The 17,909-nt window shown below is 41.1% G+C and overlaps 1 protein-coding gene across 4 annotated transcripts in view; it reads left to right on the top strand.

Annotated features, from left to right (window-relative positions):
- Positions 1–17,909, top strand: part of POT1 (protection of telomeres 1) — a 149,009-nt gene that overhangs the window by 50,958 nt on the left and 80,142 nt on the right. For 2 of the 4 annotated variants that reach the window (XM_073328243.2, XM_073328241.2), the window contains exons 6-7: positions 3,258–3,305; positions 12,898–13,012. In XM_073328243.2, coding sequence (XP_073184344.1) covers positions 3,258–3,305; positions 12,898–13,012 — 163 coding nt within the window. Of the gene's footprint in view, positions 1–3,257; positions 3,306–12,897; positions 13,013–16,167; positions 16,482–17,909 lie in introns of those variants that run through there. The other 2 variants (XM_073328242.2, XM_073328246.2) reach the window with 2 other exon arrangements.

Below are 17,909 nucleotides of genomic sequence, written 5' to 3'. Positions count from 1 at the left end.
CGCTGACTTAATGCTCTTAGTGTGGGCATACGCAATCAACTGTATAAAATAGAATTCTAAAAATCAACTTCTGTAAAATCGACCTAATTTTGTAGTGTAGGCGTACCCTTAAAGGCACAGTGTAAAATCTCACCGTAACTATTCATTTCCAGGCTGTTGTGGGGTTATATTTTTACCTCTGTAGCATTAAAGGGTATGTTAATCTACAGTTAGACGTCTCATTTTTCATTTATTAAGAAAAAAAATTGTTTTAATAATATTAGCACTTAAATGGTGTTGGCCTTAGCTACTTCTAACTTACCGAGATGTGGGAATGGTAATTATCCTCTTTTGCTTCTGCTGTTATTTATTATTTATTATTTTTTATTATTTATTATTAATGTATTTACATAGCTACGACTGTATATTTTCTATTGAAAAGATACTAATGTTCCTTGCAGGATCTGCGATCTTTATTTCAGATCTGTTATTGTCTTTTGTCTTTCATAAGCCAGGCTCTTATTATCTTTGCTGCATTTTAATGACAATTTTTCAATATCCCTCATGCAAATTATCCAAGCAGCAGTTCTAGTACCTGGCAGGCTAAACAGTGAATGTATGCATTTTTCCCTCTAGAAGCACTGTTGTGATATGAAATGAAGTAGGACTGTATTATGGTGTGCTGAAAACATTTTAGCTAATGGCTACTCTGATCAGGCTTAGAAATGATTTTTCAATGACTTATAACTTTTATTTTAAAATTTCTCAACCCAAATCATACACCAAACAGCCTCATTAGTGGCTAGTTATATGCTAAGTATCAAGCTCCAAACTTTTGTCTGTCAGGAACTTTTTTTAACTGATTTTTTTAACTCTTTAAATTCAAAGAAGTTGAATGAAATTTTGGCTCTAAAAAACCTGTATGGGTTATTTAAGGCCACTGTAGAGTTGTTAACCAGTGAAAAAGAGTTATAATGCAAACTGTTTTGTTGCATTAGTTGTTGGTGACAGTGATGATGTACATATAGGATGCTTAAACACACTTAAAAGTAATATACATGAAACAATGGGTAGGTAAAGTATTAGCCACTTTGTGTAATATAATTTCTTAATCACAACTAACCACAAACCAATGTCAAACATCTTGCTATAATTATTTATAAATAAAATAGTGCTTTATTAGTTGTAAAACAAACCACATGCTAAACAGATATATTAGTAGACTAGGGGCTTGTCTAGATGAACAGGTAGTTTGCAGCAAGTTATGATGTAAATCTATCCCAGATTAGCCTGCCGTACAATAAATGTCCATGTGGACCCTGTTGTTGTGTTATAATTCTGTGGTTTTGGTTCTAGTCGTCCAAACACATTAACTTTACTCACAAGAGTAGTCCTATCGACCAGTGTCTTTTAAATTAGCCTGCATTTTTTTTACGTTAGTGAACCAAATATCAATTTTCCAGATCTTTTAAATTGCTCATAAATTGCTTAAGCTTGCTGACTGTTTGAATATTGAGGGATGTAGAATCAGAAATGCAAGGCTGGAAGGGACTTCGAAAGATCATCAAGTCCAGCCACCGGCACTGAGACAGGACCAAGTAAACTAAACCATCCCTAGACATCCCTTGTCCAACCTGTTCATAAAAACCACCCATGATGGGGATTCCACAATGTCTCTTGGAAACCTATTGCAAGTTATCCTCGTCTTTAACTATTCTTAACCTAAATCTCCCTTGCTGCAGATTAAGTCCATTACTTCTTGTCCTGCCTTCAGTGGACATAGAGTACCATTGGTTACTATCCTCTTTATAACAGTCTTTAACATATTTGAAAACTGTTATTACTTCCCCATTTTGTCTTCTTTTTTCAAGATTAAACAAGCTCAGGGTTTTTTTTAATCTTTCCTCATAAGTCAAGTTTCCTAAATCTTTTATCATTTTTGTTGCTATTGTGTGTACTCTTTCCATTTTGTCCACATATTTTGTAAAGTGTGGCACCCAGAATTGGACACTGTACTTTAGCTGAGCCCTCACCAGTGCCAGGTAGGGTGGGACGATTACTTCCTGAGTCTCAGATATGGCACTCTTGTTAGTACACTCTAGCATAATATTTAGCCTATTTTGCAGCTGGCTCATATTCTGTTTGTGATCCATGACCATCAGTTACCAGCTATTCCTCATTTTGTATTTGTACATTTGATTTTTCCTTCCTAAATGAAGTGCTTTGCATTTGTCTTTATAGTATTTTATTTTGTTGAATTCAGACCAGTTCTCCAATTTGTCGAGGTCATTTTGAATTCCAATTCTGTCATTCTAAATGCTTGCAACCCCTCCCAGCTTGGTGTTAGCCACATATTTTATAAGTATACCTTCCATTCCATTATCCAAGTCAGTAATGAAAATATTCACAAGTACTAGACCTATGACAGACCCCTGCAGAACTCCACTAGTACACCCTCTCTGCGAACCATAAATATGCTTTGAGTATGGTCTTTCAAGCCTTAGCTGAGTCAGCTCAATATGGGGAGAAACTCATGGGGAAACCTTGCTCAGTCCCAGTACTACTGCTGAGGTGGTGCTGGCATGAGGGAGAGTGTGATGGCAGTGGAAATGGGGATGCTGAGATGAGGCTTGGGAGAGTCATTTCCTGGGGGAGTAGGAGACTCAGGGTATGGGGCTGGGGTTATTTGTCTCCCATAGGTTCTTCAGTGACCCAGTTCCTGGGTCTGTGAGTGTCTCGCACTCGTTACCAAGGGTGCTGGAACATTTTTTTATATGGGGGTGCTGATAGCCATTGAACCTCCAACTGTAAACACTGTATATAATAGAAACCATTTCAAGCCAAGGGGTGCTGCAGCACCTCCCATATCCCTAGTTCCAGGACTTATGATCATTATTGTTTCTCCTCACACAACCCCAACATGGCAGGGCTAGGAGTCAGGACCCCATTGTGCACGTAGGACTTGCCCAAGGACACATGCAGGGCATAGCAGGGACCTGAACTCTGCTCTCCCCACTTCTAGGCACCCAGCACCGGCCTTTCTGTTTTTATGTAAGGCTAAGTCTTACTCTGGTAGTTTCATAAATTATGACGGAAAGGAGAAAAAAGGCATTGTGTTGGCTTTTCCTTTATCACCTGAAGTCAGACTTGTCTTTTGTCGGAGAATAAAGAATTTTAAAAATACTTGCGTAAGCAGTTTGAAATTGTATTTGTTATTACAATTACTGTACTGTTTTCAGATTTGTAATCCATAAATCTGCTGACTTCCTTCTCCTCAGATTTATACTAAGCCAAGTACAGTCACAGCTTCAGAAACAGCATCCATGGTGAGTTTATATTCTAGTAGTTTTTTAATTTGCATATGTAATTTAAAAGGTTCACTGAATGTGAATGAGTAGAAAATTTTTCTATCTCCTTTACTGGAACATAATTTTTAAGTGGCCATTTCTTTGGCTTTGTATTTTGAAAATGACGTGCATGGAAAATACACTAAAAGTTTTTAAATAGTACTTCACGCTTCTCCAGTGCGTTTCTTGCCAAAATCTTTAAAAGTGCAACTAGGGCCCTGATCTAGACAAACTCCTGCACCCTACAAAAGGTCGACTTAGTTGGGGTTCACACAGGTTCAGGAGTCCACCCATACACAAAACATTGCAGGAATGGGACCAAAGTAGGTATCGCAGCACCCTTGTGAAGTAGGAACATGGATCACTTTACTCACCTCTGGAAAAAAAATGGACTTCTGGGTTGGAACACAGCTTTTTAACAGGGCAGAAAATGAAAAGCAGAAACTGAAGTAGGGGAACCCAAATTCTTCCAATTCCTAGAATTTTTGTTTCTTTTGGGTTGGCAGTTATTTGAGTTAGCTTAATATTGGAAGTTTTTCTTTCTCTGGTGAAAGATCTCTCTCCCTTGAATGCTTAGCCAGACAGTCGGCCATAGCGATTGTTTGTCATTTGGTCCATTCCTGTGCAACTGCAAAGGCTTGACGGCCTGAGAGTCCAACATCGGAACAGACTTGATGAACCCATGTAATAGGGGGTCTGCCTCTGGGTCGCCTCCACCCCTCGGTTGGTGGAATTTTATCCCAGACAAGTCACCCGGAGAATGGCGTTTGCTGGAACATCTTGTGGCATCCTTGCAACATGTCCAAAAAACATAAGGCGCTACCTGTGGACAATGGCCCCAGTAGTCTGTAGACCCGAGCAGCCATAAACATCTACATTGCAGATGAAGTCATTCCACTTTATGTCCAATATACGACATTGACATTTTGTTGGAAGGCCATGTTTCGCAGCTGTACAACAGTATGGGAAGGATATAGCTCGAATAAATCCTGAACTTGGTTGTCATACTAAGATGATGTTGATTCCATGTCCGTTGTAAACAGCCCTTGGCGGATACCGTGATGTTAATCTGATGGAGAACCTCAGTGTGAGAATTGGAGGAGTTGGTAAGTGTAGTGTAGCAAAAGCTGGAGTCTGATTCAACAGTTTCGTTGTTCAAAGACATTGGAGTCGCAGGTGGACCTGGTCCTAGATTTTGCAGTTTTGTCTTTGACCATAAAACATGGAGACCAATCTTAGCTGACTCCTCCTCCATATGCTGGATTGCCTCACAAAACATGTCGGGGCTTTGTACTAAAAGAACGTCATCAGTGCAGTCAAGGTCTGTGAGTGAGAGATCACTGATCTCAGTGCCTATGGACCTGACGGAATGCTGCATTATGAAATCCATTGCCCGACAAGAGAGTGTAGGGGCCAAAATGCAACCCTGCCTAACACCAGATATTGATTTAAAAGGCACTGACATCTGGTTCCCCAGACGAACATGGGCAGTGGTTCCATTATGCAGCTCTCTAATCAAGTCCAACAAGTCCTACGCCCTGTGAAGCCTTCCGTAACGCGACACAGTCTACTGAATCAAATGCAGCCTTAAGATCAACATACACTAAATGCAGGGGCTTCGTGAACTCACATTGTATCTCTGACAACAAGTGAAGGGCCAAAATGGCGTCTAATTCCTCGTAAAGCCTGTTCCTTGTAAAGCCTGACTGTTGGGGACAATGTTCCGATGTACTAAAGGCGCTAGGCTTGCCAGCAAAAATACGCAAGCACCTTCCCTGGAACGAAGAGCAAGGTGATCGGCTGTAGCTCTTACAGTCACTGCACGGTCTGTTGCCCTTATGGAGTGAATCCTTCCAGGCAGTTGGCAGGGTTCCAGTTCTCCACACCAGAGGAAAGATGGCCAGAAGTGATTCTGGTGCAGGATCAATAGCACATTTTAGCAGCTCTGAGGGGATGTCATCAGTACCGGCTACACATCCGTTTTTCAGTTTAGAGATGGCACACTTTACTTCATCCAATGTAGGTGCATTAGTACAAATGTCTGGATCCACCCAGTGTGAGAGAATATCATCATCCGATTTACATGTATGGCCTTTGTTGTCATTCACGATGCCGTTTGTAGTGACTATCTGTTGACCGCTGAGGTCGCAAATGGTTCGGAATGCTGACTTAAAGTCGCCCATGGCTAAGCCAAATTCAGCATCATTCACCACTTGGTTATAATATGCCTCACGATCGCAGAGTGCCAGGGTGTTAAATTTTTGCTTCAGCTGATTACGAGTCTGCTTATCACTACACTGGCGGGCTGCAGCCTTCAATTTAATTATCTGGAAGGCCTCCTCTGATAGCCATGGTCAGCATCCTGCATGCCTGTAGCCAATTGTCTGCTCAGCAGATTGGTTGACGATAGAAGTGAACAGGGACCTGGCAACATCCATTGTCTTGCAGAATAGCTGGAGCCGAGAATCTGTGGCTGACATCAATACAAAACCTGTTGGCTAAATCTGTCACACGGAGTGCGTTGATGTCAAACCTCTTCATCACAGAGGATTTACCTGCTCGTTGGAGCATCAACACCATACTGGCGACAGCTAGATAGTGATCTGTGTTCATGTATTCTGCACCACGATATTGAAGGTAAAGGTGAAGGATCCTTGTGCCTATATTTGTGCTTTTCACAAGTTAGAGCACTCTCTACTTTCCTTTCCTTTGATTTTAAAAACACAACTTGGTTCTTGTTGGACACTAGCCTCCACCTAACACTGCCTATTGCAGTGATTGATTTTTAATCGAAACATCCGTAGACCTACAGAGTGGAAATGTTGTTTGTAAGATATTTTTTAAGAAGGGATAATTATATAATTCTTTGAAAGTATCACACAGGATTCTCACTCATCCACCCTCTCCCTCCCACGGTTTGGAGATTCAACTTTTTGAGGTGTGACCTGGGTCTTCCATCTATGTGTCCATTTTATGTTGTTTTTTGTAGGAAAATGTTTTATAATTTCTTTATCATCTTCAGTTAATTTGGGGGAAACTGTTGTTTTTTTGTTCATGAAAGGACCTGGCAGGCACATTGTGGGACTTTATGTTGAGGGATGCTCAGTAAGACAGAGCCCTTGAGCTTCAAGTACCTCAGAGGTTCAAAAATCTTAAGAGCTAGAGAAATTTCCCTGGATTGTTGTACCAATAAAATAAAAACCAGCAGGATCTTATTAAAGGGAAAAAGGCAAAATACCACATTTATTGTGAATACAGAAAGAATCATAGTAAGCAGTTAGTTATAGTTATAACATTCCATTCAATCTCAAATTTATTCTCACATTCATTCATTCATACAAACATACACACACACACACAGGTTCTGCAAGGTTGTTATCATAGTTACCAGCCTTAGAGTTGCTCATGCCAAGTCACTGGCCAGGTGGCCTGGACATGAGGAGGGAGCAGGGCCTTGTCAGATGCTCATCTGATGCTCCTGGAAGTTGGTTTGCAGAATCAGACCCCCCAAAGTTCTCACTTTTTAGAGTCTATTTTTATAGGAATTTCTTCCTATGCCAGTCTATGGGAATTGCTTCATCATGCTGTTGCTGAATCAATCAGCAGATAGCACATTCCTGACGGCTCCAAGATGTTATCTTGTTCTTTGGTTCTCCCATTCTTGAGGCTGTTGGGTGGATTCCAGTCTGCCCTCCGGGTGGGGTCCTCTGGTTATTTCCACTTGACACTTTCTTCAGCCGATGGACACTGGATTCTTAGGCTGGCACCTCCCTGATCATTCAGTTATTATCCACACCAAGCATCCATCCACATACATCCTCTATCTCTATTTTAATGACAATTGTTAATACAACAAAAGGGCGGGGAGTCTCTGGGTGCTGTTTCTGTTGTTAGAGTATTGCTTTGAGTCTCTCTCTCTCTGTGAACTGCTTTGAGAACAGACTCTGTCTTAGAATGTACTAACACAGTTAGCAGCTTGCAAGTTTCACACATAGAGGGAGAGAAACAGTACCAAAAACCAAGAGACCTCTTAATTAGTAATACCCTGGAATTTAAACTCTGGGGAATCAAACTCATTTGTGATTTTAATACAGAACTTCTTTAATATGATCCAACATAATCCCCCTTTTGACACTAAGATTTATAATCATCAGTGTCACTTTCTATGTAGCCTATTCAAGAGAAAGTACTGTGAGGCAATTTGAGTTTGTGATTCCAATTCATGCCACATACATGATCCTAGTGATGTATCTTTACTACAAGGTTCTGGGGAAACAGGCAAGGTGAGGCACACCCACTTTTGAGGAGTCCATTCGGTACAACCTCTAGTGTCCAATAGCTTCCCTCCCTCCCCAGCCCACTGGCTCAAGGTCCAGGGTAGCCAAAAGGATCCCATGTGTAATATGGGGAGTGGGTTAACCTTCAATACCTTTGCCTCCAGGGACTGTTGGTGTGCAATTTTGACAACAATTTCTCCGATTAACAAGTCTGGTTTACAATAGTGGAAACATATTGCATCCATTCATATTGATAGGTGTCAAACAATGATCTCTTTCTTTTTTAACAAATGCATCAAACCCTTAATATTTCCCAATATGACCCAGAACATTTTGTGTTCCAAAGTAGCTAGTGCAAGTATCTGCATTTCAGTGCATCCCATAGCTATGGCTGTGTAGTTTCCTATTTCTAATATATATATTTTTTTCTTATGGATAAGCCATGTGGTAGTATTAAGCCATTACTAAAGATTCCATTGGCCTTTTAGGTTACCCAGACCAATTTGGACCAAGTCTACATTGGCATGTACTTGTTTTTGTATCAGGCTGTCCTGTAGCTGGGACAGAAAGCTTAATTTATTTTTAAGTTCCTGCAGGTCTTCAGTATTTTTTTTTTAAACACACAACAGTGCTAGCAACAACACAAAACACAAGACAAAACATAGAACACAGAACACAATTTCTATTGTGACAGTAGATTCATGGTATTGGGTTGCTTTTCAGCTGGCAGCTTTTCCTGATTTTCTGAAAGACAAAAAGAACATGTTTCTACCCCTTTTGGGGTGGCAGATTATTGCTTAAAATATTTCTTTTACAAATACCCTTGCTGATTGCAGGCAAAACAGAGAAATTGCCCCCATATTTTCCTGTTTTTGTTCTATAGGCAGGCCAGGTTTCAAAGGCTTTTATCTTTTAAGGGTTATGGGGAAATTATCCCACTGTTTAGTCATTAAATCCCTGAGTTTTCCTTCTTATACAGCAGACCAAGTTTATAATGTTTTTCCTGCTGTGTTAAGCTTTAAGTTTTATTTACAGGTAATAACTGAGAAGCATCATTACCACACGACCTTAAAGGATTTTTCCAAAAATCATACACACTATACGTTGTTACAGGGATACTTATTATCATTACATTTATTAAAATTATCTTGTTATCCCATGCCTTTTATTTAGACAATTTGTTTGCTGACCAGGTATGTCCTTTATCTGCAGCTCCTTTGTGCTGCTAGTTCTTTCCTTCCTTTATCATTTAGGTAATTTGCATTTTCACAGAAACTTCCTGCTTTTGGATTTAAAGCCATCAGCAGCTCAGAGACTCTGTCTTAGGGACACAATCAACTTTCACCAGAGTTTTGATTACTTTTAACTTCTGCTTCCAAAACACACAGCAATCTGAAAAAGAAAACCCAACCTATTGTGGCTCCCTTTGGAGCCCTAATAGCATTTTAATTAAGTAGCATGGTATGTTTGCATTTCTTTTGACCCTTCTACAATATACCCTGCACATGTTCTGGGGCAAATGCACATTTCTTCCATAGTTTAACTTCTATAACATTATCCAGATCCATTTTTACATAAGGTGTCACTATTTCTTTTTTTTTGCTTACAGAGTTTTCATGTACCTTTATCAAAGTGACAGTCTGATTACTCAGAGCCATTTTAAGACTCAGTGTTTCTAACATTGCTTCTTTTTGTTTTGTGCACCTCACCCCTGCTGTTGCTTCAGAGAGGCACTGTCTTTTTTTAATTTTTTTTTTTACTACAACTCTCATCTGCTATTTTGTTACAAAAACAAACAAACAAAAAACAAACAAAAAGAATCCAAAATTTTTTTTTTTATATTCTCCTGATTTTGACTGCCCTGCTGCAGCCACAACTTAAAAACATTTTAAATTTTGTAAAGCATTGAGTTACCTTTTAAGGGTTAAATGCCAAATCCCAAAGCCAAACAACACTAATTACCTGTGTCTAGCAAAAAGGTGTGTCAGTTTTGCAACTTTGAATTAAAGAGTCAAATAGATTTTTAGTGGCATTATTTAAAACAAAAACAAAACTAACTGGTCCTTAGAACTTTACATATTTACACACACACAGACAGATACATACACATTTTCTTTTCCTTAACATCCCTTCCACACTGCTCTGTTTTTTACATCTTACATTCCCTTTATACATTTGAGGCAGTTAAGTTCCAATAGAACCCTCTTATGTTCTTTTAGCAAATTTGACTAAATTGTCCAGTCAAATGATTTTAATCAGATAGTTTATTTTTGCCTGGCTAATTTACAGACATTCCTTTGGAAAAGGGCCCATTTTTCTTTCAGAATGGCTGCAAAGAAACCAAGAATGCTCTAACACTTTTCCTTTTTAACATTTTTGGGTTAAAAGTTGTTTGGGTGAAATACAAAGTTTAACTGCTTAATTCCCTCCAGCCTCTGCAGAGTTAACTTTTTTTTTTTTTACTCTCTTTTCTCTTTGTAATTATGCCTGGGGGTGCCGTACATAGGACCTTCTCCCCCTTTACCTGCCTCCCTCCAGCCTCTGCAGAGTTAACTTTTTCTTTTTTTTTTTTTTTTTATACTCTCTTTTCTCTTTGTAATTATGCCTGGGGGTGCCGTACATAGGACCTTCTCCCCCTTTACCTGCCTCCCTCCAGCCTCTGCAGAGTTAACTTTTTCACTCTTTTTGTATTCCTGGAGTGCCTCTTTCACTATTTTCAGCTGGCTTTGGATATTTGTAGCCAGCACCTTCCAATTGTCTGCTCCCTTTTCCATTTGTGCCTTTTCCTCTTTACATGAAGACAAGCGGAGGGAAGAATCCTTACATGCCTCCCACAACAACCAAATTGCTGCTGCATCTCTTTTGGCAGCACTAGAAGGTTTGTATATGAGGATATACTGAGCCAATCTATCCTCTAGGTCCGAAATAGTGCAGACATCAGCTAGGGCTTGTTTAGTCCAAGGACTGTGCCCAAATTTTTGAAGGATTTGTTTAAAAGGTGTAATTTCTTTAACAAAAGGTGAGGTTGGAGTTCCTTCTGACTCCATTCCTCCCTCTAGTACTGGCTTACCCTGTTTTCTTTTAAACATCTTAACATGGATATTTCAATCTCTTTGTCACTGCTGGTATTACTTAGCAAGTGACACAGCCTAGATTCTGAAATCATAGCTTAATCTATGCGTTTTTCCCCTGCTACCTTCCCGGAGGCCAGCAGGTCCCCTGCTACCTTCTCGGAGGCCAGCAGGTCTGGTTAACCTGTTTCTCCCTGCTACCTTCTCGGAGGCCAGCAGGTCTGGTTAACCTGTTTCTCCCTGCTACCTTCTCGGAGGCCAGCAGGTCCGGTTAACCTGTTCTTCCCTGCTACCTTCTCGGAGGCCAGCAGGTCCCCTGCTACCTTCTCGGAGGCCAGCAGGTCTGGTTTAATCTGTTTTCCCTACTACCTTCTCGGAGGCCAGCAGGTCTGGTTTAATCTGTTTTTCCTGCTACCTTCTCGGAGGCCAGCAGGTCCCCTGCTACCTTCTCGGAGGCCAGCAGGTCTGGTTTAATCTGTTTTTCCTGCTACCTTCTCGGAGGCCAGCAGGTCCCCTGCTACCTTCTCGGAGGCCAGCAGGTCTGGTTTAATCTGTTTTCCATGCTACCTTCTCGGAGGCCAGCAGGTCCCCTGCTACCTTCTCGGAGGCCAGCAGGTCTGGTTAACCTAATAGAAATGCCTAGCTCACTAGAGCTGGCGGTGTGCACACCAATATTTACAATAACTGAGGTTTTTTACCAATATTCCCCCTTTCGCAATTCTCCACCAAAATGTTGTACCAATAAAATAAAAACCAGCAGGATCTTATTAAAGGGAAAAAGGCAAAATACCACATTTATTGTGAATACAGAAAGAATCATAGTAAGCAGTTAGTTATAGTTATAACATTCCATTCAATCTCAAATTTATTCTCACATTCATTCATTCATACAAACATACACACACACACACAGGTTCTGCAAGGTTGTTATCATAGTTACCAGCCTTAGAGTTGCTCATGCCAAGTCACTGGCCAGGTGGCCTGGACATGAGGAGGGAGCAGGGCCTTGTCAGATGCTCATCTGATGCTCCTGGAAGTTGGTTTGCAGAATCAGACCCCCCAAAGTTCTCACTTTTTAGAGTCTATTTTTATAGGAATTTCTTCCTATGCCAGTCTATGGGAATTGCTTCATCATGCTGTTGCTGAATCAATCAGCAGATAGCACATTCCTGACGGCTCCAAGATGTTATCTTGTTCTTTGGTTCTCCCATTCTTGAGGCTGTTGGGTGGATTCCAGTCTGCCCTCCGGGTGGGGTCCTCTGGTTATTTCCACTTGACACTTTCTTCAGCCGATGGACACTGGATTCTTAGGCTGGCACCTCCCTGATCATTCAGTTATTATCCACACCAAGCATCCATCCACATACATCCTCTATCTCTATTTTAATGACAATTGTTAATACAACAAAAGGGCGGGGAGTCTCTGGGTGCTGTTTCTGTTGTTAGAGTATTGCTTTGAGTCTCTCTCTCTCTGTGAACTGCTTTGAGAACAGACTCTGTCTTAGAATGTACTAACACAGTTAGCAGCTTGCAAGTTTCACACATAGAGGGAGAGAAACAGTACCAAAAACCAAGAGACCTCTTAATTAGTAATACCCTGGAATTTAAACTCTGGGGAATCAAACTCATTTGTGATTTTAATACAGAACTTCTTTAATATGATCCAACAGGATGACTGTTGCAGGAGATGTGAGACTCAAGAGCAGTAATGATGCGTGGTATCTCTGCAAAGAAGAATTACAAAAATATTATATCAGATTACTACTGCATCTTTAAAATGTCCTCAGATGCCAGCACGATGGCTAAAGTTAAAATTGATTAAAAATATATTTTCATGTGTTCTCTGTCATGCCTATACTGTTTGCAGTCACATAGAGACAGGCAAATTCAAATAAGTTGAATTGATTAGTTTGTATTTATAACAAGGAAAATACAATCACAGAAAGAAATGGAGAATGAAAATCAAATATCTCCTCATGCTTGCTTGCTGCCTGTGGGTAGTGGACATATTTGTTTTGAGCTCCTAAAATAAATAAGGTAGACTCCTGCTCTAACACCTGAGGGGATTAGACTAGATAGTGCTTATTTTTTTAAAAAAAATGGCAAGAAAAGGGCAGGATTTGGGGCGGGAGGGTTAAAAGAAATAATTTTGGATTGATGATTTTTTTTTTTTTTTGGAGTAATGTTTTCATATGTATCCACTTTTTTATTGTCTCTTTCCAGCCTGTTGCACCAAAATACACATATACCCCTCTGAGTCATCTTAAAGGCGGAACTATAGTCAACTTGTATGGTGCTGTGAAATTCTTCAAGCCCCCATATATAAGCAAAGGAACGGGTATGTACTGTATCAAACAGAAAATTTAAAATCTCTTAATATATCTCAGGCTGTCTGGTGTGGTTCATGACCATGAGTGACAAGCTCAGGGCAGACTATGAAAAAGTAGGGCAGGCACCCCAACCTTGCTGTGTGCTCTATAATTAGATTTCACCAATCCAGTAACAAATGTGGACTCCTGAAGCACTCGAACAGTCTTTCCATGGAGTCACAGACTGTTGCATTGACCATTCCAGTCTGTCTTGCCAGCCAGGCAAGCTGGACTTAATGATAGCTTGTTGCCAGACATCAAAAATCACAAAATATTTGGGTTGCTTTCAGTCCTAAGTGACCAGTCATTTGCCAGAAGTCAATTTGTACCTCAGATCTCACACCAAAGACAACATGTGTAGCCAATCCTTTGGTAAACTAAGGCTTTATTAACTAGGAAAAAGAAATGAGAGAGTTATTTACAGGTTGAAGCACGCAAACATATATACCAAAATGAGTTGCAGTCTATGGTTTTAAAAGGTGATAGAGTTGTAGCAATCTGTCAGCCCTAAATGTCTTTTAGGGCTGTGATCCTGGCAGACCAGGTCAGTCCAGGGCCAGAGGCCAATTTACTTTCTATTTGGATAGAATGAAGTAATTGTTGAATACAAAAGAGTGTATAGGGTGTTTAAACTTCATGGAAACTAATGGGCCGTTACTTGTACTGTTCTCACTTATCTATTCCTGTACAATGCAATAGCAAACATTTACATTGTTTGTACACCTGTGAGTAAATAACCCATCAAACTCCAATGTGTAAAGGAGCTATAAATATGGATTCAAGAAAGGATGGACTCTTACAGGGAAGTGTGCCAGATGCAAAGTTGAGCTCCCCAAAGACAGACTGGATACCCTGAAAAGACTTTTTTTATTTTATCACTGCCACCATTTGGAGTTACAAATTGTGATTTATCTGTACATATATTTTACCTGCTTTATTATCTCAATAACTCTCACTTTTTTTTCTTATCTAATAAATCTTTAGTTAGTTTACTATAGAATTGGCTGCCAGCATTGTCTTTGGTTTAAGATCTGGAGTACCAATTGGTCTGTGTTAAGAGACTGGTCTCTTGGGACAGGGAGAAATCTGATGTGGTGTGGTAACCTTTTGTCACAAAGTTCAGTTTGTCTGGGTTGCAAGATAGACTGGAGAGGCTAAGGGGACTGTCTGTGACTCCATGATAAGACTGGTGTAATGATCCAGGAGTTCACACTTGTTATTTGCTTTGTGAGATCTAACTACAGAACATACCACCAGTTTGGGGTGTCTGCCCTTGTTTTTTGACAGTCTTCCGAGATAGGCTCTTACAGTGGTGAGCCACTCCAGAAAGCATGACAAGGGACAACCCATGTTGACCCTCAAGAACTCTGCTTCTGTTTCCCAGTTCCAGCCCTGTGAGAGTCCAAAAGGCAAAAGAAATGAAAAAATTTCTTGTTCAATATCTTTATTTCCTTCTTCCAGAATTCAAGCTTGATGGGACTTTTTGCATGTAGCCTCTTCATGGGTGTGAAGGGGCAATTAACAAAGTCTTGTTGTGATGTCCTAAAATGGCCCATATAGTTTTGATAGCGTTCTTAATGAGCAAAAAGAAAAGAAGTACTTGTGGCACGTTAGAGACTAACAAATTTATCTGAGCATAAGCTTTCATGAGCTACAGCTCATTTCATCAGATGCATCAGATGCATCAAGTTGCAGTGGGGGAGGTTTAGATTGGATATTAGGAAAAACTTTTTCACTAAGAGGGTGGTGAAACACTGGAATGCGTTACCTAGGGAGGTGGTAGAATCTCCTTCCTTAGAGGTTTTTAAGGTCAGGCTTGACAAAGCCCTGGCTGGGATGATTTAACTGGGAATTGGTCCAGCTTCGAGCAGGGGGTTGGACTAGATGACCTTCTGGGGTCCCTTCCAACCCTTATATTCTATGATTCTATGATTCTATGATTCATGCAGTAGAAAATACAGTGGGGAGATTTTATATACACAGAGAACATAAAACAATGGGTGTTACCATACACACTGTAATGAGAGTGATCAAGTAAGGTGAGCTATTACCGAGGGGGGGGAGGGGAGAGGACCTTTTGTAGTGATAATCAAGGTGGGCCATTTCCAGCAGTTGACAAGAAAGTGTGAGGAACAGTAGGGATGATTCCTTCTGAAAAGTTAACAGTTTCAGGGAAAAAAATTGTTTAGAGTTATAAAGCAAAAACTTAAATATTACCTTATAGCATGTAATAAAGATATAATAAGTGAGATTGATGCAGGAAAAAATTTACAAGCATTTAATAAAGTCTAAACACATTGTTATAAGTTCAACACCCATTTTCAGCATATTAACACACAGGTGAAACAGACTGGTTTCCTGTGATGAATTTGTCAGTGCTTGGCTGAGGCCAGAAGCTTTGGTAAGAGCTGGTGTCTGCTCAGCCAACATCACAATAAACAAGTGTGGGGGGGTGTTAGGCCTTTTGCATTTACAGCATTAAAAAAAATCAAAAAGCCATTTTCAATTTATTGATATTTTCATGCCTTTAGCTATGGAGGGTAAAACTAAGGAGAATAACAGAATGACATCTGAGCTTTATTCCTCAAAATAGAGCTTTTAAACTTTCCCTATTTTGCCCAGTGTGTAAGATTCAGTTTGGACAGACGAGTGGAGAAAGAAAGTAGAAAATGGATCTCTTACGGTAATAGTCCATACAAATTAGGGCAGAAGATTTGAAGCCCAGAACTTATCCTTGTGGGGAATAGATTGCTCTGCTACTGTGTATAATAATTCTTTTTTGAGATTTAACAATGAATGCAATTATACTATGCTGTAAATGTGACACCGTTGTGTCTCTTACACAAAGCAGCAGTTCAGAGCATAAATTATTCATTTTACTCATAATGGGAACACTTGTTGTTTGTGGTGTCATGCCCAGAGGCTGTACTCAAGTTCGGGTGGCCCCATTGTGATAGGTGCTCCATAAACACAGAGGTAGACAGAGTGCCTGCTCTGTTTATTCAGAGTGAATCGAAAGCCTATGCTGGTTGTTCAAAGGCTTCAATACATTTTAAGGATTTTTTGCTAACTGTGTTACCACTGAAAGGGAAGGTAAATTATCTGTTGTAACGTCTCTTAAAGTTAGAAGCCTGATTTATGCATTTTTAGCATCAGTATAATTATGTCAGTTTAGGTGTGATTTTTTTTTGGTAACTCAGATATTTATAAATGTTCAACCCCTAGTGTGGACCCAGTTATGTTAATAAAAAGATGTCTTATTAGGGTTGCCAACTTTCTAATTGCACAAAACCGAACACCCTAGCCCCGCCCCTTCCTCAAGGCCCTGCCCTCCCTCACTACATTCCCCCTCCCTCGGTGGCTCGTCTCCCCCACCCTCACTCACTTGCACTGTGGCAAGGGGTTGGCGTGCAGGAGGGGGTCAGAGCTCTAAATGGGGTGAGTGCTCCAGGGTGGGGCCAGAAATGAGGTGTTCAGGGTGCGGGATGGGGCTCCGAGCTTAGGGGTGGGGCCAAGGGATTAGGAATATGGGAGGAGGTAGGGGGTTGGGTATGAGAAGGGTGAGGGCTCTGGGCTGGGGCCGAGGGATTCGGAGTGCGGGAGGGGACAGTGGGTTGAGGCAGGGTTTGGAGTGCAGCACGGGGTGAGGGATCTGGGGTGGGGCTGGGGATGAGAGGTTCAGGGTGTGGGAGGGAGCTCTGAGGTGGGGCAGGGAGGGTGAGGGCTCTGGGCTGGGTTTAGGCTCTGGGGTGCAGGAGGGGACTCTGGGTTTTTTGGAGGCTAAGGGCTGGGGTGCAGGAGGGGGCACGGGTTCTGGGCTGGGGGTGTAGGCTCTGGGGTGGGACCGGGGATGAGAGGTTTGGGACATGGGCTTACCTCAGGCATCTCCCAGTCAGCGGTGCAGCGGGGCTAAGGCAGGCTGCCTGCCTGTCCTGGGGCATCATGCTGTGCCCCAGAAGTGGCCAGCAGGTCCGGCTCCTAGGCGGCAGGTGGGCAGGAGGCTCCGCAGCACACGCTGCTCTTGCCCACAGGCACCACACACCCCTCCAAGCCCCTATTGGCTGGGAACCAGCCAATGGGAGTGCGGAACCAGTGCTCGGGCAGTGCATGGAGCCCTGTAAACCTCCCACACCTAGGAGCCGGACCTGCTGGCCACTTCCAGGGCACAGTGTGGTGCCCCAGGACAGGAAGGGACTAACCTCCCTTAACTCCGCAGCACCGCCAATGGGACTTTTAATGGCCCGGTCAGCAGTGCTGACCGGAGGGGCCAGGGTCCCTTTTCAGCCGGGTTTTCCGATCAAAAACTGGACACATGGTCACCCTATGTCCTATGCCAGTTTAGAATATTTCCCTTCTCATATGGGAATAGCTCTACTGGTATAAAACACCTATATATTGTTATAACTATGTCCATATTACAAGGGTTGTACTGTTTTAACTCTACACGTATGGGTAAAATATAACTCTTGTGTGCTATTGAGTTATCAGGAAGTGTAATAATAGTATTTCCTGTGGACAATTGTGAAACATAATGTATAACAAAAAAAGAAGTCATGAAATACTGTAATTTAGATGTCAGATCTTTAAAAATGGATGCAGTCATTAAATCAGGAATCAAGAGCTAATAGTGATTCATCTGCCATCACAGAGATCATAGCATATGTTTTGCTAGTTTTTCTCTTGAAATTAAATTAAAATGATTATCACTACTTTCATGTCAACATATTCCTTGATACACTCTTGTAATATAATTTTAGCATATATATATATGTGTGTGTCTAACCTATACATTTCAGGGTCCTTTATTTAAGATGAGTTAGTTGGCTATTGGTTATTTTATGTTGCTGGTAGAGAGCTCTGTGAGAG

This window comes from Lepidochelys kempii, chromosome 1 (assembly GCF_965140285.1).
Source record: "Lepidochelys kempii isolate rLepKem1 chromosome 1, rLepKem1.hap1, whole genome shotgun sequence".
Lineage (NCBI taxonomy): Eukaryota > Metazoa > Chordata > Testudines > Cheloniidae > Lepidochelys > Lepidochelys kempii.
Note: the sequence above shows the minus strand (reverse complement) of the source record. Positions and strands in the feature narration are given on the sequence as shown.